Below are 24793 nucleotides of genomic sequence, written 5' to 3'. Positions count from 1 at the left end.
AAGTTTGGGTTTTGGGGTTTATCATATACTAGATCACACGGTCATTTACTATAATGTAATTTGTAGCTAATCTATTCTTGAGCCACCACTCTATTTCTTAGCTAGTGATAGATTGTTTTGATAATTACCACTTTATAATACAATTTGAGATCTAGTAGGGATTTTTTCTTTTGCATTTTTTTCATTGATTCCCTTTATATCTTTGACCTATTGCTCTTCTAGATGAATTATTACTTTTCCTATCTCGATAAAATAATTTTTTGATAGTTTGATTGGTATAACACTGAATAAGTTACTTAGAAATGTCATTTTAATCATATTGGCTCCACGTACTCCTGAGCAGTTAATATTTTTCCAGTTATTCGGACCAGAATTCCAATCTGGATGCAGCCGCTTATTAGCTACGTACAAATTTTTATTTATTTGCTTTCAGGTGTATCTGACTCTTCCTGAACCCTTTTTTGGAGAATTTTCTGGGCAAAGACACTAGAGTGGTTTACCATTTCCTTCTCTGGCTTATTTTAGAGAAGAGGAAATTGAGGCAAACGGGATTAAGTGTCTTGCAGAGCATTATTCACAGAATAGGGTGTCTAAAGTAGGATAAGAACTCAAGTCTCTGATTGCAGGTCCAGCACAGTGACACTTAACTGCCTCAATACTAAGTAGACACTTAAAGGATTACTGAATTGAATTAAATTTGTATTTACAGCCGTAGGTACTTAATAAATGATTTTTCATCCATTTTAGACTTTTATTCAAGAAAAAAACAGCCTAACATGTGACCTGACCCTGGGAAGGAGTCAAAAACAGAACAAAGACCCCAAACAGTCCCTGCCCTCAGGGAGCTTATACTCTATAAAGTGGATTGTAATTCAATCCAGATGGTACAGCCTAAATACATAGGAATTTCAGGTCGCCACGCCGCAAGCTTTGCTCCACACCAATCCACGCGTGCCTCGTCCTCTCGCTGGAACGCCAGAGAATAAGCGCGTCCAACTCCGCTCCCCGCCCCGCCCAACTCCTGGCGTCCGCGCGCGCTCTCGGCTTCTCCTGCCCACACTCGTGTGGGCTGGCTTCGCCTCTTCCGGGTCAGGTGATCAACAATGGACACATGACCCGGCCCGAGTTGCAGCGGTCGAAGGCGGAAGCAGAAGAGGAGTTCGGCACCGCTGCTTGGCCTGTTGCAGGTAGGGGTCCCGGCTCCGAGCCCAGCTGGCTTGGCAAGCCGGCCCTGGGAGGGTCGGGCAGCCAGAGCCGGGCCAGCCCGAGGTTGACTGCCGGCTTTTGAGGCGGGGGGAGGCGGCTTCCTGTGGGAGGGGCCTGGGACGGTGGTTCCGGCCTCTGAGGAGGGGTTGTCCATACACCCACTTTGGGATACTCGGGGGGAGGGTAACAGAGGGGGCAGGAGCGCCCTTCCTTCCGAGAGCTGGGGGCAGGGCATGACCCGGCCCCAGTGACCTCTGGACTGGGGGTCAGGAAGTCTGTCGGCCAGTTAGCATCTATTAAGCGCTTTCTGTGTGCTGGAATACCCGGAAAGGCAAACCCGAACACTCAGAGGGAAGGTCGTGGGAGACCCGGGCTCGAAGGGGTGCCGCTGGGCGAACCCCAGGAGACGGGCGTCCTTCTTCGGCGTCCTGCAGCTTCTGTCTCCCTGCGTCCCTTCCCCTTTTGGAAGTTCTCTTGCCTTGTTAATCTTTAAGCACTTCTTTCATCCGACTCCCTAGTTTTGCTGGTGTGGTTTTTCCACTTCTGCAGGAGTCGCTGATCTCTTCAGATCATCTTTCTTTGTAGCCTTCTTTAGCCCAACTCACCCTTAAAGCTTCCAAAAAATAAAATAAAAATAGGGGAATGCTCTGACATTGAACTAGCTCTTCTTCTCAGGACGTGACTTTGCTTCGCGCTTGGGCTGTCAAAACTTTAAAGGCTAAAGTCCTAGACAGACTCTATTCTCTATTGCTCTCTATTTTTTCCCCTTTGTGTTTGATCTAAATTATTCAGGCTCCTTAGCCAGGTGATGGCGGCAGTCAGGTACGGCTTATCTTGATAAACGTAAGTAAACTTGACCTGGAGAGAGAGACCTTAATGTTTGTAATGACTGTGACTCACAACCATAGTTTTTCCTTATCCCATCATGCAGCTTGCTTTATGTGGAGACTACATATATATATGTGTGTGTGTGTGTGTGTGTGTGTATCTATATATATATAAATCAGAGTCTCTGCAGTAGTTCTATTTTAAACTCCTACTGGCCCCTAGAAGTTTGGATATGGATTATGAAACCAAGTGAAAGGTAGTTTTGAAAATAAAATAAGCTTAATTTTTTTTCAAACCAAAATTATTTAAAAGGATTTCAAGGAGGAAAAAGTTCAGATTGTAACTTCTTTCTGCCTCAATAAATGGTATTTATGAGTGTCAGTGGCCAAAAACATTCATTACTTGATGACTTTACTCTTAGTGATGAGGCTTTACAAACATTAATTAGATTAGAGTTTGGATGACAGATGTACATTCTGTTGAATATCTGTATATGAAGTGTTTCAGATAGGTGAGACTTGTAAGAGTGTGTTTTCTGATGACATAGCCTTCAGTGAATAATAGAATGAAAATTATTTGTTAAGCACTTGCTATGTGCCAAGCATTGGTGCAGCACTAGGGATACAGATACAAAAATAACAGTCCCTATCCTTATGGAGTTTTTCTTCTAAAGAGGGAAACAATACTTAGAAGGGATTAGTGGCTAGGTGAGGGGTTTTGGTCCAGAAAGTTACAAGTGATTCAACTTTAAGATCCCAAGGTCATTTCTTTGAGCCAGACTAAACATGAGAATAGGTTTTAGAGCTGGAAAGAACCTTGAAGATTATCTGCAGAAAACCAGATGCAGAAAGAGGAAAAGCTTTGTCCAAGGTCACATAGCTTGTGGTGACTGAGCAAGATTTGCACTGTGGTGCTCAAATGCCAAATGTATGGCTCTGTCCACTTTAAAATGCTGCAACTTCATGGAAGATTATAAACAGTAAAGTTTTTGTAATTTTGGGGGCTGGAGAATTATTGCTTCAGTTCCCTTTATGGAAGATAAATTCAGTATTTTGCCTCTATCTATTAGAGTCAATTTAGTAATTATTTCCAAACATTGCAAAATGAGGTTTTTGTACTACTATTTACTTTCACAAATCTTTCTTGTTTATGTCTGTGTATGTATGTATGTATGTATGTATCTATCTATCTATCTATGTATCTATCTATCTACGGGTTCCTTCTCCAGCTTGCTTGAGTGTTTCAAACAGTAGACATTTCTTTATAAATAAAAGACAAAGATAAAGTCATGTTTCTCATTCTTCCTTAGTGCCCTTTTGTGCCCTCTATCTGGCCACTTCATTCTTAGTTTAAATGCCTATTTAGGTCAGTCTACTTTACCTCAAATTTTTGGCCTTGTTGCCAAAATTTGAAAACATGAAATTGGCATGTTGAAATCTATCACTGATCAGAAGATTCATGTTGGGCCTAGGGATAGTTATTAGTAAGAAGTAGAAATAATAATACTTTTAGAGATAGAGTCTCATTTAATTCTCAAAACACCCTGTGGCATAGGCAGGACAGTTGGCATTCCCATTTTAAGGAGAGTAAACCTAGCAATAGAGTGATTTGCCTAGGATCTTTTTGCAATTAACAGAGCAGCATTGAGAATCAAAGTGTTTTGATTGTTTACTCCTTTCCCCCAAAAAGGGGAAGGTAGAACAAGGTTGTCTGTTTTCAGGAACCAGTTCTAAATGATTACTCCATTATTTCCAAGGAAAAAGATAGAAATGGGGAAAAAAAGCTATCATTAATGGCTCTTTGTTTCCTAGAGAAAACACTATGCATCTTAAAGGATCTATTCTACTAGATGTTAAATTGTCAAGCAAAAAACTTTACCCTGTAATCCCTCAAGTTAATTTCCAATTGAATTTATTAAGTTAGTTTAATAACTTTGTATCCTAGCATGTTGCCTTTGATGGTGGTGATGGTAAAGCAGCAATAAGTTTGGGAGAGCGGGTTGGTTCCAAATGTGAAAAATTCACAAAGGCATTATCATAGTCACATGGACCCTTTATTGTCATGAATAGGCATATGGGTTAATCAGAATTACTAAGCAGGTGTTCTGTGACTGAGGCTAATTAAAGGTCAGAGGATAGAGGGAGAGGTGGTATAGAATGAGCCATTCTCAGGCCATTGTCAGGCACTGTGCTAATCTCTAGGTAAGGGGTTTTGGTACAGAAAGTTATAAATGATTTAACCCGCTATAGATAGGGAAACTGAGGCAGCAGAGGTTATGTGATTTGTCTAGGGTTACATAGCTTTGAATTGTCTGAGACTGACCTTGAATTTATGGTTTCTTGATTTTCAGATTGGAGGCTGAATCACTGCTCTTTTACACACCATAGGTGCCTTTTAAATATTTGTTGAATTCAATGGGATTGACTTTAATTGGATTTGCTCTTTATTTAGAGTGTCCTTAAGAAGCTTGGAAGTTTCTCCCATTACCAGCTGTTTTGGTGAGAAGGCTGCCTCTCCTCCTCTTGCCTGAAGAGAAAAATTGCAACAGTGGCTTCTGGGCTTTGGGGTGCCAGGAAGAGTGGGTGTAAGGAGGTTGGGAGTTCTTTCCTGTTTGTAGGAGTAGTATTACTTAGGAACACAATCATAGGAAGTGATAGATAAAGCTGTTTTCAAGGATATTTGGAGTAGGTTTTGTTTTGTTTTTCTATACAGACTCTGGAATTTCTTTGAGGCTCAGGAAAATGGAAACTCTGCTAATAGAATTGAAAGCTGGTGATTCTCCCTATTCCCTGCATTTGCTTTGGCTATTTCCCAAGTGTGTAGTGCTGTCCCTGCTCACTTCCACCTTCTAGCTTTTATTTCCTTCAAAACTCAACTCAAAGCCCGTCTTTTGTGAGAAGCCTTTCCAAGCCTCTCCATTTCCTCCTGTACTGTTCCACCCTTCACTCTGAAATTTCCTTCCATTTTATTTAGTTACACTGTATCTTATACACACACAGAGTTGCATTCCCAGTTAGTAGCTAACCTCCTTGAGGGCAGGAAAGTTTTTGCCTGACACATAGTAAATGTTTCTATAGGTTTGTTGATTGAATTCCCAGGGATATCAAGGAGGGAAAGGGGAAGGAATTAAGCTTTTTAATAGTACCTACTGTATTCTAAGCATTGTGCTAAGTTTTGCAAATATTTAGTCCTCACAACAACTCTCTAAAGTAGGTGCTGTTATTCCCTTTTTACACTTGGGAAAACTGGGACAAACAGATTAAGTGACATGTCCAGGGTCACACAGTTAGTAAAACCTGAAGCTGGTCTGACCCCAGACTCAGAGCTTTATCCACTGTGCTACCTCAGTGACTTCATATGGCGTCTTTTCTCATTTTTAGTCCCCAAGAGACTTTGAAAAAAAATCTGATTTTATTTATTTGCTTTTTAGTATTTCTCTTAATACTGATTTCATAGAATGCAGGAGTGGAAAGAATCTTGGCAGTCATCGGGGGTAGTGGTTCATAGAATGAATTCTATGAATTTTGTTTTTAAAAATATTTTGATTACTCTTTCCTTGTAAATGGAATCCTATTCTGGTTTTTCTTTTATGCATTTAAGAGCATGATTCTGAGAAGGACTCTATCGGCTTTCCTGATCACTGCCTGAGGGGTCTTTGCCACCTAAAAGACTTAAAAGCCCCTGCTTTAGTTTTGCTTTCTCTTTTGACAGCTGGGGAAACTACAGACTCCAAAGCTGCTCAATGACCTGCTCAGGATTAGATGAGCAGGGAGTTGTTGGCAGAGCCTCCTGGACTTCTCGTAGGTCATTACAGTCTGAACGCAGGCTGGTGAAGGGAACACCAGAGACTGGTACGGGAAGTCCTTGGAAAAGCAGGGGAGGGAGAAGAGAGTGAAGGAAAGAATTCCGGGTGAAGCCTTTCTTCTCTGTCTCTTTTTGGGGTGAGCTTGCTTCTGGTTAGAAAAATAAAATAAGGCATGAATGCTTCTTCCCACAGTTAAGTGTGTTGAAAATAAAATCTTGCTGTCGAATGGTCCCGTGTCCTCTGTGTTCAACCCGTTTGATCCCCTGCAGATTTCCCTTCATCATGAAATCAGGATTCAGTGGTCTCTAATCAAAACTAGAAGATAAATATTCAGATTCCTGTTGGAGAGTAGGATAAGACATAGAAAATGTCAGGATGTGATTTTGGAGACTCAGAAGACAAGTTATAGTGACAACCTGCAGAATCTCTCCTGAAACTAGGTTATGATAGACCTAGAGCTACATAGAGCAAGAAAGCCCATCTGGTGGGACTTCTGCTTCTGTGTAAAATGTCTCTTTGGATTTCGGTGGTGGTGATTGTGTTGCTGTTTGAGGTGCCCAAAATCCCATTCTGGGAATTTGTTTCTAAGGATCAGGGTTCAGCTCCTGTGGAGCAACTCATTTTTGTGTTCTGGGCCTTGGTTCCTTCATTCATAAAATGTCCTTCATTTCAGACTAGAAGCTCTCCTGGGCATCCTTGAAAACCAGTTCCAAAATTAAAAAAAATTACAAAGCTGAAGGAAGATGGGAAGTCAGAGTGGCTTGCTTTAAGTGGAATATTTTGTAGTATTGTTGTTTTTAGTCATGTCCAACTCTCCCATAACCCCATTTGGGGTTTTCTTAACAAAGATACAAAATATTGGCCATTTTCTTCTCCAGCTCATTTTTCAGAAGAGGAAACTGAGGCAAACAGGGTTAAGTATCTAATCTGGGGTCACACAACTAGTAATTGTCTGAGGTAGATTTTGAACTAGGTTCTCCTGACTTAGGTAGGGGGAGAGAGGAGGAGAAGGTGAATGGAAATAGTGCTTTAACCACTGCACCATCTACCTGCCACACTGGAAAGAACAATAGAATTAAGCCCACAAGGTAGGTGTCCAGTCTTGAGACTTTATTTCTCAGAGGTCAGATCCAAGAGTTCCATCAGTGGGGCTGCCTGCTTCAGCTTCACACGTCCTGCAACTCTTTTTGCTTTCACACACTTGTGAAATCATCTGGGGTAGTGGTTCTTGCTTTGTTTTTTCTCTGCAATTTCTTTTCCTCTCACTTTGTAGCCACAGCTACTAAAGTAATTCAGATTAAAGGAATCCTGCTGAATCTTTTTGCTCATGTCCTGGAATGGGAGGATTGAAAACTTTGAACCAGCAGGTGGGGCTAGTGAAATGCACACATCTCTTTGGGATGTTGGAATGAATCTGGGAGCCAATGCTGAATCTTAACTTTTTGTCTCATTTTGTTTAAAGATTAAGATAATCTTGATGTTGTTGGGTACCTAAGGAGAGGGAGGAGGCAGGAGTCAGAGTTATTGACAGTGTCAGCTTACAATTCAACAGGATTTCTCTTCTGTGGCCAGAAAAGAGGTTTCTCTTCTCTGCTTTCTGCTAGTGGTAGTAACAATAACAAGAACAATAACAAGCAAAGGTTTCTATTGTGCTTTTAGGTTTACAGGGTGAGTGAGCTCCTTGGAGTTGGGATTGTTTTTGCCTTTCTTTTCATCCCCAGCGTTTGGCACAGTGTCTGGCTCAAGGTTGGCATTTAATAAATGCTAGTGGATGAGTTGAATGTTATCTCATTAAATCTCACCAATCTTGGGAGATTGGTGTTATATGGTTATCCTCTTTTTTCTGAAGCTTGTCTAGGTTAATTAACCGACTTACTGAGGGTCTCCAGGGTAGTGCTCGAGGCAGGATCTGAACTCAGAGATTCTCAGATCTGAAGCCCACCAGCCTTCTTCCGTTGTGCCACATGAAAGCTCTAAGCAGTATCTGAAGCAGGTCCAAGATAAAGGCAGGGGAAAGGGTGGGGAATGAAGAGGAAAAAGGGAGTTGGAAAGACAAGAGGGAGAGGAAATTGCCTGAGCTGGTGAGTGGTAGGACTGAGTCTGACAAAGGGTTGCTTAGAGAGCACTAAGTGGCATCATTACTGGATGCTTTCTGCTTGGCTTTGAACTAATCTTTTACCCAGCATTTCTTTTTTATTTTATTTTATTTTTTATCCAGATTTACTAATCTCTCTCTCTCTCTCTCTCTCTCTCTCTCTCTCTCTCTTTTTCTTTCTCTCTCTCTCTCACACACACACACGTGTGCACACACATACATGTATATATGTACACATATGTAGATAAGTGTTAATAGCATTAAGAACATTGATACTACCTCCTGGGGTTGCTATAAGGAAAGACTTGTAAACCCTAATTATAAAGTACTATATGAATGTGAGCTGTTATTATTATTAATAATAATAATTAGTAATAAAGAGCTGTTGACACAGTGGATAGAGCTCTGGGCTTGGCATCAGGAAGACTTTGAGTGCAAGTGTGATTTTAGACACTTACTAGCTGTGTGATTCTGGCCATGTTATTTAACTTGCCTTAGTATCAGTTTCCTCATCTGTAAAATACAGATATTGCTAGGGCCTATCTCAGGGTTCTTGTGAGGATGAAATGAGATGATATTTGTCAAGAACTTGGCACAGTGCCTGGCACTTAAAAGGCATTACATTATTGCTCATTCCCTTCCCTCTCCATTATTAACAACCACAAATGACGATGACTGTTTTCCTTTTGGAAAGTTTGAGAATCAAACCATTTAAAAATAAACACCATGAAAAAATAAACCTTTAAAAATTACAATAACCTTTAATGGTCCCATTTCTTTATAGTTAAGAATGTTAAGAAATGATTAAGTCCAGCAAGTCAGTTACTGTTAGCTTGGAGGAACTGAATTTTTAGGATTAATTTCTTTCTTTCTTTCTTTTTTTTTTTTTTAAAGTTTCTTTATTATTGTTATTATAGCTTTTTATTTACAAAACATATGCATACAAAACAATTTTTCAACATTGATCCTTGCAAAGCCTTCTGTTCCAACTTTTCCCCTCCTTCCCACCTCCTCCCCTAGATGTCAGGTAGTTCAATACATGTTAAATATGTTAAAGTATTTGTTAAATCCAATATATGTATACATATTTATACAGTTATTTTGCTGCACAAGGAAAATCGTATCTAGAAAAAAACCTGAGAAGGAAAACAAAAATGCAAGCAAACAATAACAGAAAGAGTGGAAGTGCTATGTTGTGGTCCACACTCATTTCCTATAGTTCTCTCTCTTAGTGTAGCTGTTTCTCTTTACTGAACAATTGGAACTGGTTTGAATCATCTCATTGTTGAAGAGAGCCACATTAGGATTAATTTCTTAAGAAAAATGATAGTACTGCTTTGATGTTTAGATAGATATGGGAGCCCTGTTGAAGTTGAGCTACCAGAGATGTTTCCCTGATACTTAGGTTTCCAATTTCAGTCACATGGGATCACTGGAATCATACCTTTCTGAAAACAGTGGCCTTTAGTTTGGGTTTAATGTGGATAGTGGTTTCTTATTAAAATCCAGCAGAGACATCATCCTTTAGGCTGAGTTGAATAGAAGACTTCCTGTGGGAAAAATTTCAGTTCCAAAGGAAGTTATGTGTTGTTGTCTCAGTCTCTGATAAAGCTTTACTTCTGAGGACAGTGTTGTGGTTGGCGTGACCTCAGTATGCTTTATAAGTAAGTTTTTTCATTTCAGAAGATATATGATTTAATCAATATCAGCACTTCCTTTGTCCATTCAACCTCGACTTCTCTCCTCCTACCCCTTACCCTGACACTTTAATGGCTAGCCTTCCTGAATTGCTGTGATAAGAGGAAAAAAATACACTTTGTGACCAATCTTTTGATTATTGGCTTCTTAGAACTTAGTTTAGTCTGGTCTTTGGACTACAGCCCTACAGTCCATTGGTAGTGCCATGCTGAAAGGCTTTCTAGGCTGTAGACCTGCTCAAACTTTTCTTTGAAGATTTAGGGTCTCTCCCTGCTAGGAAGAAAGCATCTGAACAGATCTTTAGTGGAACCTGTGTTTCACAAAGGGTTAGAACAATCTCAGTTTTTCCTTAAATCTTTTTCATTTATTCAATTTACCTGGTTTGGGAAAAATACCTTGGTCCTTATGGGTTCAAGATGGTGATGGACTCCTTTCCAATTAAAGTCTTGTCTGCAGTTCAAGGTTTACAAGGTGTTTTTTGCATAATGAACTCTGAAATATTGCTCAATTTTCTTTCCCTGTCCTGACTCCTCCTTCTCTAATACTAAAGAGAATTCTTGTTGATAGAATAATTTCATAGAATTGGGTTGGCTTTCCCCCCTCCCAAAAAAAAGGGGGACTTGAACAAACTCTTTCATTGAAAGTTTAGAGTTTAGAGTAGGGGTCCTCAAACTTTTAAAATAGGGGGGCCAGTTCACTATCCCTCAGACTGTTGGAGGGCCGGACTATAGTAAAAACAAAGACTTTGTTTTGTGGGTCTTTAAATAAAGAAACTTCATAGCCCTGGGTGAGGAGAATAAATGTCCTCAGCTGCTGCATCTGCGGGCCTGTAGTTTGAGAACCCCTGGAGAGCTATCCAAAAATGTAGCAGCCTGCCTCAGTACCTCTTTCTAGAGCTTTTCAAGAGAAAATTGAATAATCACTTGCTATCTTATTTATTGTATGTTCATGGCACTTATTGATTGATTGATTGATTGATTGTAAAAGGTGATTCTTGATTTGGTATAGACTAGCAAATTCCCCTCCTCCCCCCCCCCCCCCCAAATTCTCCTTTCCTCTTGGAGATTCTATAAGATTTTCTGACTTACAGGGAAACTGGGATTAAATGTTCTTTTTTCTAAAAATGATAATTAATAACCTCATCATGTTTATCTCTTTTAAGATTAAGATTGTTTTTACATATGCAGAACCAGCATGATTACATTTTAAAAGATTTTCTCCCTCTCATTTTGGGCTAATGCAAAAGATTACTTCCAGATAATTTGAAAGGGCCAGGGGATAAACATCATTCAGCTGTTAGGTTATTATCAGGGAAAAGACTGAAATGAAAATATCCACAGTGGAAAAGTTACTTGTATAGGTGAGTCACAACCACCAAGCTTTGCCATTTTTTCCTGGTAAGGGGGGTTGTTTCACAGTCTTGTTATGGGAGGACAGTTATGTTGCCTCAGTTTGAATGGTGTGATTTTTATAGGAGCTGTGTGCCTTCTAGTCCCATCCTTCTTTGTAATGTGTGTCCCAACCAGAGAAATCTAAGTCAGAAAATTGGTGGTGACAGCTTTATACCATTTCCTTTCTTCTGACCATCCTGATTCTGGGCTTTGCCCCAAGATTGGAAAATGTCATAAATAAAACCACCTAATGAGTCTGAACAAGCCCGCAGTGGAAGAATCAGTGTTTGGAAGAATGTTTGCCTGTCACCTGTCCTAAAGACATGTATTTGTGATCTGAAGCTTAACAGAACACAGGCAAACTTGGTGCTTCAGCTGTCAGTCAGCAAGCGTTTATTAAGTGCTTATTATGTGCTGGTTAGTGAGCTAAATGCTGGGGATACAAGGAAAGGCAAAAATACAATCCCTGCCTTCTAGCATCTGGCATTCTAACCAGGGAGACAACATGCAGATAATAATGGATGTACGAGATACAGACTGAGTGATACAGGGTAATCTCAGAAGGCGGAACTAGCAGTTTGGAGGGCAGGTAAGGGCCTGTTGTAGGAGGTCGGCTTTGAGTTGAATCTTGAAAGAAACTGGGGAAGTTGGAATTCTGAGGTGAGGAGGGAGAGCATTCCAGGAATGGCAGACAGCCATCAGTTAGCAAGCAAATTGTTAAGCACTCACTGTATGTCAGGCACTGTGCTAAATGCCATTGCTAAAATCGAAGTCAGACATACCTCCCTGTCTTCAAGAGTTCACATGATGGATGGGACAATGTGCAAAAGACTATTCATATACAAGATATATATGGTGTAAATGGAGGGTTATCTCGGAGGAAAAGTCCTAGCAGTGGAGAAACAAAGGGTATCCCACATGGCTCTCCTTGTGACATTACTGCCACCCTTGTGTATCATCTCAAGTGTGAGCTATTGCAGCAGCTATGGCAGGTTGGTGGTCTTGTCACAAGGCTCTCCCCACTCTAGTCTGTTCTGCATTCAGCTGTCAAAGTAAGGTCTGATTACTCAATAAGCTCCAATGGCTCCTTATCACCCCCAGGATGCAATTTTACATTCTGTTCTTTTGTCCTCAAAAGTCTTTACAGCCAGCCCCTTCCCCACCCCACTCCTCTCTACTTTCCCTGTGTTCTTATACCTTATTCCCAGACCCTTCCTCCTCTCCTCCTCACCTTCCCCCCCCTGCCCTCCCAAATCTAGTGACTTTGGCCTCCTCATTGTTCCTAAAATAAAAAACTTCATCTTGTAATTCTCGGTATTTTTATTATCTCCCATGTCTGGAATGCTCTCTCTCTCCCCCTCTTCATCTCCATCTCTTGGCTTCTTGGTTTCTTCCATTTCCCAGCTAAAATCCCATCTGCAGAAAGTCTTTCCCAGACTCACTTAATTCTAATGCTGTTGATTATTGTTGATTATTTTATTTATTATTATTATCTCTGTTGATTATTTCCAATTTATCCTTTACATTCTTTGTTCATAGTTGTTTGCATGTCTTATTTAAGTGGGAGCTCTTTGAAAGCTGGGACCTAATCTCAATGTTTCACTTAGTGCTTGGTACATAGTAGGTGCTTATTAAATGTTTACCTACTGAGTTGAGTCTAGAGGAAAGCTGTGGAAACCAGGAAGTCAAGATAAGAAGAGAGAGCTAGAGAAATGAATGAAGTTAGCAGAGAGAGTGTCATATTTCAGGAACAGTAAGAAGGCTGGACTGGATTTTTGAATGTGTTCAGGGGAGTAGAGTATAAGAAGGTTGTCAGGATAAGAAGGGGTCCGGGTGAGCCTGGAAGGGTGAGAGCCAGTGGAGTCCGGTGGGGATGATCAGACCTCTGCTTTAGGAAGGAGAAATTGTGTGGAGAGACTTGAGGCAGAGAGATCCAGCAGCACACGGGAGCAGCAGGTCAGGGGAGGAGTGATGAGGGCCACATGGCTGGAGAGAATAGGTCATAGAGCAAAGGTGTCATGAAGGGAGAAAGGACAAGATCTGACAACAGATGACATGGAGAGCTAAGTAGGGGCAGGGGCGAAGTTTATCTGGAAGTTGCCAACCTGGGAGAATGGGGGTATTCTTGATGGTAACAGGGAAGCTTGGAAAAAGAGGTTTTTGGGAAAAAGATAAGGAATTCTGTTTTGGACGCGTTGAGTTTGAATTGTTTATAGGACATCCGATTTGAGATGTCTTACAGGTTGTTAGTGATGCATGTCTGTGGCTCAGGAAAGAGATATAGGTATCTTTCTTTCTATACATACTAGATATAGCATGAATAGCAATGATCTTTGGATCAAGGGAGCCCATGACAGGTGAGAGAGCCTAGAGGGACAAAAGAAAGTCCAGAGCAAGCTTAGGAGGATACAGACACAGGGACAGGGTGCTATATGTGGGAGGCTTGAGAAGGAATGCACAGATCTGGAATAGCCTCCATGACAAGAGTGAATGTATAGATTGCATTTATCTATGTCACCTCCACCCAAAACCCCCTCTGATGCCTCCCTAGTGCAAGGTGGCTCTGGGTTCTTCCAGGCTATTTCAAATAGAACATCAGCTCTAGTACCTCTTCCCAAGCTGAAAGGGTTGTGTTTATGGAGTGAGGACAGACCCAAATATCTGCTGTTCAAGGACCAGTTTAATTAAATGTGTAGAGGTGTATCATTGGGAAACTGGCTGCTAGGTGATGCAGTGGATAAGAGAGCTAGTCTTGGAGTCAGGAATACACAAGTTCAAATTTGGCTTCAGACAGTTTGTGGCTATGTGGCCCTAGGCAAGTTTGCTTACCTCAGTTTCCTCATCTGTAAAATGGAAATAATAATAGCACTGATCTTGGAGGGTTATCATGAGGATCAAATGAGATAATAATTATAAAGTGCTTAGCAGAATTCCTGGCATGTAGTAACCACTATATAAAACTTAGCTATCATTATTATTGTTGCTATTATTGTTATTATTAGGCTCGTTAGTCATATCATATTATGAAAACAGTCATTTACCCAAGCAGGCAGGAGCTGGGTTCTGCCCTGGGAGAGTGTTGAATCCACTGATGAAATGCAGGATTTTGTCCTTTCTAATTGGTATCAGTCCTAAGATCTGTCCCCCAAAAAAGTATGGAATTAGAGTCAAGAAAGAGCTGAGTTTGAGTATTCCTATATACTTCATACGTTTGTGGTTAGAAGCAATTCTCTTAGTCTGTGAGCTTTAAGTTTTCCATCTGGAAACTGGGGAAAGCACTTCTTTTATAGGGTTGTTCTGAAGATCAACAATGAGATTGCCTTAAAGTTCCTTATAAATGAAAGTCAGGAGCATTGCACTCATCATGGTCACCAAAGATCAAGTTTTCTGTCCTGTCATCTTCAGGAAATAACAAAAGATGAGTGTTTGATTTCTGTGGAGATTTAAGAAGTAGTTACTGAGGCTAAAATGCCTGCATCTTTCTCACAGAGGCCTTAAGTGTGAGGTGAACAAGTAAGTTTGCACTTCTGGAAACTGCCTCTAATGAGCTATATCGGGCCCAGTTTCTTTAAAAAAAATTTTTTAAAAAAATATTTAAAATAACTTTTTATTTTTCCAAACACGTACAAAGATAGTTTTCAACATTCATCCCTGCAAAATCTTGTGTTCCAATTTTTTCTCCCTACTTCCCTTCCTCCCTTTTCCCTTAGGCAGTTTATATATACATATATATATACATATACATATATAAAATATACACATATGCATATATATAAGTTTAACCATTATAGGTTAAACATGTGCAGATCTTCTAAACATATTTCCATATTCTTTATGCTGTGCAAGAAAAATCAGGTCAAAAGGGGAAAAAAATGAAAAAGAATAACAAATCTAGCAAACAAATACCCCCCGCCCCCAAAAGGTGAAAATACTATGCTTTGATTCACATTCATTCTCTGTAGTTTTTTCTCTGGATATGGACAGTTCTTTCCATCACAAGTCTGTTGAAATTGTAAGACCCAGCTTCTTCAACTGGTTTGTGACCCCATATGTGGTCTTGTAATTGAATTATGGAGTTTATGAAATGAAGGCAAACCCAAATATCTTTTTGGATATTGTGACCAAATAGGTCACAAAATTACGATTTATTTTCAATAAATGTTTGATTTGTATACCTATTTTATATGCCTATTTGCCTGGAGTCACATAAAAATTTTGATGTGAAAAGGGATCTTGAATGGAAATGGTTTTGAATGGAAAAAGTTTTAAGAAGCAAGTAAAGGAGCCAATCTAGTGGTTATTACATTTGCAGCTTTGAAGGGTTTTGGGAGAATTTACCACAGTGGATCTCCCTACTATTATGACTCCTGAAGCCTTGTGGGATATGGTTATGGTAATATTTGATTAACTCATGTCAGCCTCAAGGTTTCAAAGCAGACCTTTTGTCTACTTTAGAAACTGTGCTCTTTTTGTTCTGTATGATATTTCATAAGTCACTACTACTCTGTTGTTGGACTAAAAGTAAAAAGTTCTCTCTATGTGGGTACTGAAAAAATGGACCTGACCCAGGAGATCACAGTGGCTTAGTTTGTGTCAATAGTGAACTCTTCTTCCAAGGCCATTTCTGGAGAGTAGAACATGTCTCAGTACTAAAGGTGGAAATAGCATTCGTTGGGTGAAGTGCAGGGATAGGAACCATGTTGTAAACCTGAATGACTGTTTAGAGCAGATGGGAGAAAGATCATATACAGATGAAACCCCAGGAACCAATGAGGCGATGACTAGATGCCACAATGTCCTTGGACTAATGCTGATGGCAGCACATTGATTTCATCAAGCGGTTGTGACTGACTCAGGAAGGGCCAGGAGCATGTAGCCTATCTCCTGCCCTAGGGAAGGGCAGAAGGAGATGTGCACTTTTGGACTGACCAGTGTATGGCTTTATTTTGCTCGACTATGCCATATGTTATAGGGATTATGTTTTTCTCTTAGTATTTGTGTATGTGAGGTGCTTGAGGGGAAGGAGAGGAGCTAGTGATAAAAGAAAGGAGGATCATTGAAACCGTTTTTTCAAAATGCATAAAAGAGAGCTGGAAAAAGTTCACAAGGAAACACAGACAATTGTCAACCTTAAAAAGGATTTCTGAGGATTTAGAGAACAATCAACATTTTTTATGTTGTATTTTAAAAAATTCATTTTGTTAAAATTTCCCAATTACATTTTAATCTGGTTTGGGCTATGCTGGGCAGTTTTGTTAGCAGTACCTCTATTATACATAATAGAGATTTGCAACTTCATATAATCAATTCTATATTTTCATTCCTTTTACGTAGAAATGTTTGTTGTCAGCAGGGTTTCATTGTTGTTGTTTGTTTGTTTATTTGTTAAATTCAGAATAAAAAATAAAAAGGATCATAATGCCTGGCATCTTCCCATCTGGGCCTTCTGAATTGGTATTTTCCAAAGCATAGTCATACATACCAGAGCCCTGCATTTAGGGCACAAGTTTCTTATCCCCCTTTGTCTCTTACCTCTTGTCTGACTCTGGGCATGTCCTTTCCTCTCAGGAGCTATTTCCTCATCTTCACAGTCAGGGAGTAAAGCTATAGGATTGCTAGGTTCCTTTTAAACTCTAAATCCTCCAGTATCTTGGAGAAATTGATGATTTGGCATTATCGAGACATATTTCAGATGATCTCTGACTGTTCCAGATCTCCACTTTTCTTTCCTGGGTACTTTTGTGGAGGTTGTCCAAGTCTGAGCAGTTGTAAAATCCTCCAAGTCCATAATAATTTATAGTAATCACTGGGTGACCCAGTTATTGGGTCATTTTGTCACTAATGACTTCAAGTTCTATCTTGAGTGTGTTTCCTCTTTTCTCAGACGAACCCTCTCTAAAGCTTATTGATCTGTTGTCTTACAGTTTCATGGTGATGATATGGCATCTGCTAGCTCCAGCAGGGCAGGGGTGGGCCTGCCTTTCGAGAAGTCTCAGCTTACTTTGAAAGGTGAGTGAAACTTGTGTTTGTCTGGCCAGTGGCCTATAGCAGCAAGGGGAATCTTTGGTGAAGAGACATTAAGGCATTGTCCTGGTCAGAGAAAACCAGCCTCTTTGAGCTTAGCCCGCTGTTGGACAGTCCCAGTGTGTTGGTTAGAACTGTGGAGAGGAGGCTGCATTTTCCCTAAGTGGGCACCCCTCCTTGTACTGTTGTCCTTTTTAGCACTTCTAGATCTTCCCTCGAGAAGTTCCAGAAGAAGGTAGGAAGGTTAGTTTCTTGATGTGGGAGCAGGCCCAACTCTGGGGCCACACCTATAGAAAGATGGAAACAATATTATGGGGTTGATCTCAGGTGCCTCTCTCAACGGGCTCATTCCTGGACAAAACTGTATTATGGTCTGCCATGTTTATTGTCAGTGCCCCAGAGTTCCATTCTGTAGCAGCTTTTGAGAGGACTTGGGTCAGCAGGGAATATGGAGGATTGCCTCCACCAATGACTTCATCCTTTCCCTCTTTCTCCTCGAGTGCCCAAAGCCAGGAATAAAGAAGACCTTGGTGTGTGCTAGATCATAATGTTGTATCCCTCTAGTAGCATCTTGTGAGCTGCTATTTTTTTAATAGGACTACCCTGATCATAGAATTGAGTACACTGACAGTGTTAGGATATGATAGGATGAAAAGAAGTCCTAGGTTAAGGTCTAGAAGTATGTTGGGTATAGGTAGTGGTGTTCAAATTGAGTCCTTAAAAGAGCGGGGGCTTTCTTCACTTTGGGCTTTTTGTCCCCCGTGTGTAGCCCAGAACCTGTTCTGTAGTCATTTTTAGGACATTCAGGATTTCACAATTTTTAGTGTTTGCTTCCTTTAGAGCAAGATGCTTTGTCTGACAAGGCGACTCCCATGTACATATCAGAATTCACAGTAAACATTTAATAAATGCTCATGGATATTGGTTCCTGAAGGTCTCCCCCATGTTGACTCTTAGCATCCTGCATTTCTTGCAGTTGGAACGAGGTAGTTTGATGACGTTAGAAATAGATATCAATATTATTGAAGAATTGGTGTGCTCATCTTGGGTAATTTTTGTTCTGATGTTGAGACTTGCTTTGGGTATTGATTTATTGTCTTTTTGGAACACATTTAAGTACTTCCTATTATCCAGCCCTTTGGCCTTTTTTGAAGTGGGGAGTAGTGGAAAGAGCACCAAAATGTCTCTTGTGGCAAACTGACTGTGTGACCTTGGGCAAAAATCCCTTCCCACTTGAAGCCTGTTTCCCCATCGGTAACATGAACGCCATTCTAATTTTAAGTTACTTATCTGACAAGGTTGGCATGAGGATAATTGCAAAATATGTCATCAGCTGAAAAGTACCACCTAATTGGGAACTGCTCTCTTTAAAAGTGCTTTGTGGTGGAAAGACATTATTTCAGACTTAGTAGTCACCCATCCATCCCTTCTGGATGCTGAAAGTCCTCTCTACCACTAGGTGGTGCCCATATCCCTTATTTGGGCCCCTCTCCATTTTCTCCAGCTACCTTGTCACTCTGGAAGCCAAGCTTGCTTCTGTCTTTTTCTTGGGCTTTTCTTTTTCTCCACTTCACTGACCTCTTGTGGATTTCTAAAAGTAGGCAGATTTAGAAAGTAAATTTGTAATCAAGAAGCATTTATTTCTTAGCACATGCTGTGTAAATTTGATTCTCTGGGTGACACTACCTTTCTGATGATGGGATAGCAGCCTTAGCGGTGTCTTGAGGCAATGGAATCTCGCCATATATCCACCTTTGAGATCTCAGTGAGAGGAGGGGATTGTAAAATCTTCACAAAGATGGGGCTTTCTTTGTTAACACGTAGGCTGAGAGCAGAGTGATATACAAAATGTTTCCTGGCTCTTGCACAAGGATAATACTCCCAAATCCTGGAGTGTTTTAAAAAAGATCCATACAGAAAGGCTACAGAGATAAAAAAGCTTCTAACTGTGAACCTGACGAGCCATGTTAGGAAGAAGTATATGTACCATCATGGGTTGGAGAGAGAGTGCCAGGCATGCCCTCTGATTTGTGGGTACTTAAGATAGAAGACCTAGAGGGGGATCCTATTATTGTCACTCAGAGTCATTACTGCTTTAATTGTTGATGGCTCAGCTAAGATATTTGTTTAGCTTTGTGTTCTATGAAACCTCTTACAATTGAGAGAGCTTCAGAAATCTGCCATGGAGGGGTGTGAAGGAACCCTGAGACCTGACTTTGAGGACTTCTCTTGTCTCTCTTTTTCTGCACAGTGGTGTCAGCAAAGCCCAAGGTGCACAGTCGCCAACCTCGCATTAACTCCTTTGTGGAGGTGGCAGTGGATGGGCTCCCCAGCGAGACGAAGAAGACTGGGAAACGGATCGGGAGTTCTGAGCTACTCTGGAATGAGATCATCGTCTTGTAAGAGAACTTTTTTCCTCTTGAAATAGTAGTATGGGAAGAGAAAGGAGGCCTCATTGGTGAGCCTAATGTGGCCGGTCTCTCACATCCCTTTTCTTCATTGTGCACTCCTCTATCAATGTCAAAAAGTATTTGGGACCAGCCAGAAAATTTCAGGGTCATCTTTGTGAGTGACAGGAATTCTGTTTGTACCCTCAAGGTTTTTTCTCAGGGTTGTGGCACTAGTTTGGGTTCCTCCTGAGTTGTAGGAGTAGCTGATCTGCTCAGTGTGTGAGTGGGATAAAGCAGATATTTGTTTTTCAGGAATGTCACAGCCCAGAGCCACCTAGATCTGAAGGTCTGGAGCTGCCACACCTTGAGAAATGAGTTGCTGGGCACTGCTTCTGTCAATCTCTCCAACGTGCTGAAGAACAACGGGGGGAAAAGTAAGTATGATGAAGGAATGACGGAGGTGCTTTGGATGCAAAACATTATGGGCAGTCACTAAGGCGTATTCATACTTTCAGCCTTCAGCTTTTGTAAGCCAAATTTCCCAAGCGTCATGGACAACTAAACCCTGTGGTTTAACTGTTACCCGCAGCAAGCAGCACCAGGACTCTTGTTTTCCTCTGATGATCCGTCTAGGGCTTTTGGAAGGGAAGGAGTATGATTGTCTGCCACAGCAGTATTCAGGCCCTTCCCAGTAGAGCCTTTGGAAGAGGGAGGCGATTGATAACTTGCTCCTGCTGTGGACACACCCTTTCCCTGTTTACCTTAGTGGTAGAAGAGGTATGTGATGTATGGGGAAGAATAGCCCCAAACTTTCCTTTCTCAGTTATTCCCTTTTTATTTTTAGTCTCATGATAGAACAAGGCAGCACTGCATGTGGTGAGGCTGTGCACACAGTAGGCATTCAGTAACTCATTGCCAGGCAATCGCTTGTTTACGATGTGCCTTAATTAGCCAAGATGCTTCCGCCTGCCTGGAAACACGAATGGCTATTTATTGCTCTTTCTGGTCGGTGACCTGGCCCACAGCTGTGGCATTTTGGCCCCATCCCATAAAGGATTCTATTCAGAACACAACCATAGGTTGCTGTAAGCCGCGGCTAAAACAATGCCAGTCTCTCCTCATGTTGGCCCTTCAGAAGTTATTTTCTATAAATGGGACTAAGCTTGAAAGATATAATATGGTATGGAGATTACTAGGAAGAACAAAGAGTTCACTTGGTTACCTCTTTCTGTCTGAGTGGGCCACTGTGTGAACTCCAGAGTCTCCTTCATTCTGATCTTCCCTGACAAATGCAGGAATGGAACTTTGTCCTCAGTGGCCTCAGGGACGGTATGATGTTGGAGCTATAACTGATGTTAGGGCTACAGAAAAATTCCCGAGGCTCTTCTTCATTGGGGCCCTCTGAACATTTGGGAAACCCCATCCTGCCCTTTTAAACCTGAGGTTTAAGGAAACAACAAAATGACCCTTAGGAAGCTTTCTGGGGGAGAAATATTTGTTGGCTGGGCTTCTTCCTCAATAATAGTTAGTACCCAGCACACAGTTGGCATTTAAATGTTTTTCAATTGATCGATTGAAAATATTCCTACTATATATACTTTGGCTGCAGTGAGAGGCCTCCTTTTTCTTTGTGTGGTTTTTCTGGGTGAGCTTCTTGTCTTCCTGGCATGCACGTAATGCTTGTTTGTTTGGAGATTTGGCTTTGCCACAAGAACAAGTAAATCCGCTGTGGGCAAGGTTGGTAACATGTAGGATGCCTACCTCAGGAAGAGCACACAGGCAGCTAGTTCTTATTGGCTCCTTTTTGGCTTTTCAACATTTCTCTGTCACTTTTCAAGCATTTTTCTCCCTTTTTGTTTTTGAAATTTTCATTGATGTCTCTTGGTTTTATATTGCCTTTATTTCTGATTATATTATTGCTGTGTCTCCCTTCTGTATAGTACTAGGCTTGGAGTCCAGAAAGCCTGAATTCCAATCTGGCCTCAGTTACTATCTGGTGACTGGGCAAATCACTTCATCTTTCTTTGAGTTTCCTCATCTGTAAACAGGGGAATAAAATAGCACCTGCTTGCTGATCCTATTGTGAGGATCAAATGAAATATTTAGAAATCACTGAACACTAAGCACAGTGCCTGGCACACAATAGATGATTAATAAGTGCTTATTCCCTTCTATTTCTCTCATCTTTTACAGTTGAGAACAAAAGAAGCAAAAAAAAAAAAAATTCAACAAAACTAAATAAGTCATTATTAGAAAAAGGCGGTATATGCAGCCCTTGGAATCCACCTCTCCAGAGGATGGAGGGAAGGACAAACTTGATCGTAATTACAAAATGTTCTTTAAAAAAAAAAAGTTTGTGGATACCTTTTGGTTTTTATCATCTACATTTCCCACTGTATCACTTTCTTAACTTACCCCCAAAGAGTAACTATTTTTTAATAAATAAGAAAAAAAGAGGAAGGAGAAAAATGTTGAGCAATATTAATCTATTGAAAATTCTGATGTTACACATAGGGGTCCTCCACCTCTGCAAAGAATTGGATGAAAGGATGGTCTTGTCTTACACTGAAAGTTAAGCTTCCTATAATCTCATAGCTTTCACTTTCTGTTGTTTTGTTATTAATCCTTCCATTTACACTGTTTTTGTGCTTCCTGTTTTCCTGGTTCTGATCACTTCACTTTCTATCAGTCTTTTAAGAGATCTTCCCAATTTTTTTTTCTTCTTCATGGTCATCATTTTTTTTTTTTTTTTAAATTTTATTTAATAATAACTTTGTATTGACAGAATCCATGCCAGGATAATTTTTACACAGCATTATCCCTTGCAATCACTTATGTTTCGTTTTTTCCCCTCCCTCCCTCCTCCCCCCCCCCCCCCCAAGATGGCAAGCAGTCCTATATATGTTAAATATGTTGCAGTATATCCTAGATACAATACATATTTGCAGAACCGAACAGTTCTCCTGCTGCTCAGGGAGAATTGGATTCAGAAGGTAAAAATAACTCGGGAAGAAAATCAAAAATCAAATAGTTCACATTCATTTCCCAGTATTCCTTCTTGGGTGTAGCTGTTTCTGTCCATCATTTATCCAATGAAACTCAGTTAAGTCTCTTTGTCAGAGAAATCCACTTCCATCAGAATACATCCTCATACAATATCGTTGTCGAAGTGTATAATGATCTCCTGGTTCTGCTCATCTCACTTAGCATCAGTCCATGTAGGTCTCTCCAAGCCTCTCTGTATTCATCCTGCTGGTCATTCCTTACAGAGCAATAATATTCCATAACATTCATATACCACAATTTACCCAGCCATTCTCCAATTGATGGGCATCCATTCATTTTCCAGTTTCTAGCCACTACAAACAGGGCTGCTACAAACATTTTGGCACATACGGGTCCCTTTCCCTTTTTTAGTATCTCTTTGGGGTATAAGCCCAATAGAAACACTGCTGGATCAAAGGGTATGCACAGTTTGATAACTTTTTGGGCATAATTCCAGATTGCTCTCCAGAATGGCTGGATTCGTTCACAACTCCACCAACAATGCATCAGTGTCCCCGTTTTCCCGCATCCCCTCCAACATTCATCATTATTTTTTCCTGTCATCTTAGCCAATCTGACAGGTGTGTAGTGATATCTCAGAGTTGTCTTAATTTGCATTTCTCTGATCAATAGTGATTTGGAACACTCTTTCATGTGAGTGGTAATAGTTTCAATTTCTTCATCTGAAAATTGTCTGTTCATATCCTTTGATGGTCATCATTTTTTAAAGTGCCATCATATTGCATGCACGTACCACAATTTGTGAAGTCATTTCCCCATCAATGGACATCTTCCCCCTCTTCCCCCTCCCCCCTGCCCCATTCCTTGCTATTATAAGAAGTGCTTTCTCTCTCTCTTTCCTTTTTTTTTTTTTTTGGTGAGGTATTTGGGGTTAAGTGACTTGACCAGAGTCACATAGTACAGGTCAAATGTCTGAGGTTGGATTTGAATTCAGACCCTTCTGACCCAGGGCTAATGCTCTGTCCACTGTGCCACTTAGCTGCCCCAAAAGTACTCTCTTGAGCATTTTGAGGTATATGGAATCTTTCTTTCTGATTCTAGCATCCTTGACTTTTAGCAGAGTGAATCTCTGGGTTCGAGGGTATGGATATTACAGGAATTTTCTTTCTATAATTCCAGATTGCTTTCAAGAATTGTACCGACTCCTTTACTGAAAGCAATTCATGGTCAGTGCCACCACTGGCATCTTCCCTATCTATCTTTTAGCAAGCCTGGAGAACAGGAATTGTCAATCTGAAACCCATTGCTGGCTGGCTGGCTCTTGCCATAGGGTGTTGTATGGATGGCTAGGTTTGGTAGTGGGGTGTACCAAATTGGAATATGATGGAAACTGTAGCTTAATTAGACAGGGTGTTACTGCCCACTTAGAAAAACAACCTTATGGATATTTACTGCTGTTTGTGGTCTGTGGTGTGGTCCGTAGCTGTGGGTTTTCTGACTCCATAAAGCCTTCTATTCAGAGCAGAGATCTATGCAGTGATTGTAAGTCAAATAGAGGCCTACTTCTGTCTCTCCTGATGCCTGCCATCCTGGAAACATGGGAGGGGTAGCATTTTAGAGAGAAGCATTTAGGGGCCTCCTGTCTTGAAAGAAGGTAAATAGCAGCCCTTGCTTAAACAGGAGATTGCATTGATCAGTTTCATGTTGGGTTAGACAGGAGATTTGGGGGGGAAATGTCACTAACAATAACTGGTTTTCTAGAATGCTTTAAAGTTGTCAGAATACTTTACATACATGATCTTATACGATCCTTACAAAAATCCTATTAGATAAGTATAAAGGTTATTATACCCATTTTACAGATGAGGAAACAGGCTGAGAGAAAAAGTGACTTTCATACAGCTAGTAATTGTTGAAGTTAGATTTTGAATTCAGGTTGGCCTTAGTTCCAATCTACTGTTTTATCCACAGATTTTCCTCATCTGCCTTTAAAAAAGCATATCTCAGTTTTTCTGTCACGATCTCTGTTCCCTATGTGAATTTTCTCTGCTGGAAATGTAGCGAGTATTATAAGCAGTGACACACAATTGAGCTGCTGTTAGTGTTTTTGGATCATATTGTGTTAAGAAATTCTTTAAGTAAATGGACCGATTCGTCCAAAGTTGATTTTCCCAAGTAGGATCTGGGTGATGGCAGTTTGCCATTTTTACCTGTAGTTTTGCAGCTCCACAAGACACAATTGGACCCTTTCATTAGTCTTTCTATTGATGAAAGATAGTTGGAAAAGTCAACTGACTGTTTATGCTTACTTTTTCTTGTTGAGGTTCTCACAAGAAAAAACTATTGGATT

The 24793-nt window shown here is 40.6% G+C and overlaps 1 protein-coding gene across 2 annotated transcripts in view; it reads left to right on the top strand.

Annotated features, from left to right (window-relative positions):
• Positions 1–850: 850 nt before the first annotated feature.
• The window catches only part of WWP2 (WW domain containing E3 ubiquitin protein ligase 2), a 125564-nt gene continuing 101621 nt past the window's right edge, over positions 851–24793 (top strand). The window contains exons 1-4 of one of the 2 annotated variants that reach the window (XM_051974701.1): positions 852–1187; positions 16948–17032; positions 19299–19446; positions 19750–19871. In XM_051974701.1, coding sequence (XP_051830661.1) covers positions 16963–17032; positions 19299–19446; positions 19750–19871 — 340 coding nt within the window. In that variant the 5' untranslated portion in view covers positions 852–1187; positions 16948–16962. Of the gene's footprint in view, positions 1188–16947; positions 17033–19298; positions 19447–19749; positions 19872–24793 lie in introns of both variants that reach the window. The other variant, XM_051974702.1, reaches the window with a different exon arrangement.

This window comes from Antechinus flavipes, chromosome 2 (assembly GCF_016432865.1).
Source record: "Antechinus flavipes isolate AdamAnt ecotype Samford, QLD, Australia chromosome 2, AdamAnt_v2, whole genome shotgun sequence".
Taxonomy (NCBI): Eukaryota; Metazoa; Chordata; class Mammalia; order Dasyuromorphia; family Dasyuridae; genus Antechinus; species Antechinus flavipes.
This window is presented reverse-complemented; position numbering and strand designations above follow the sequence as displayed.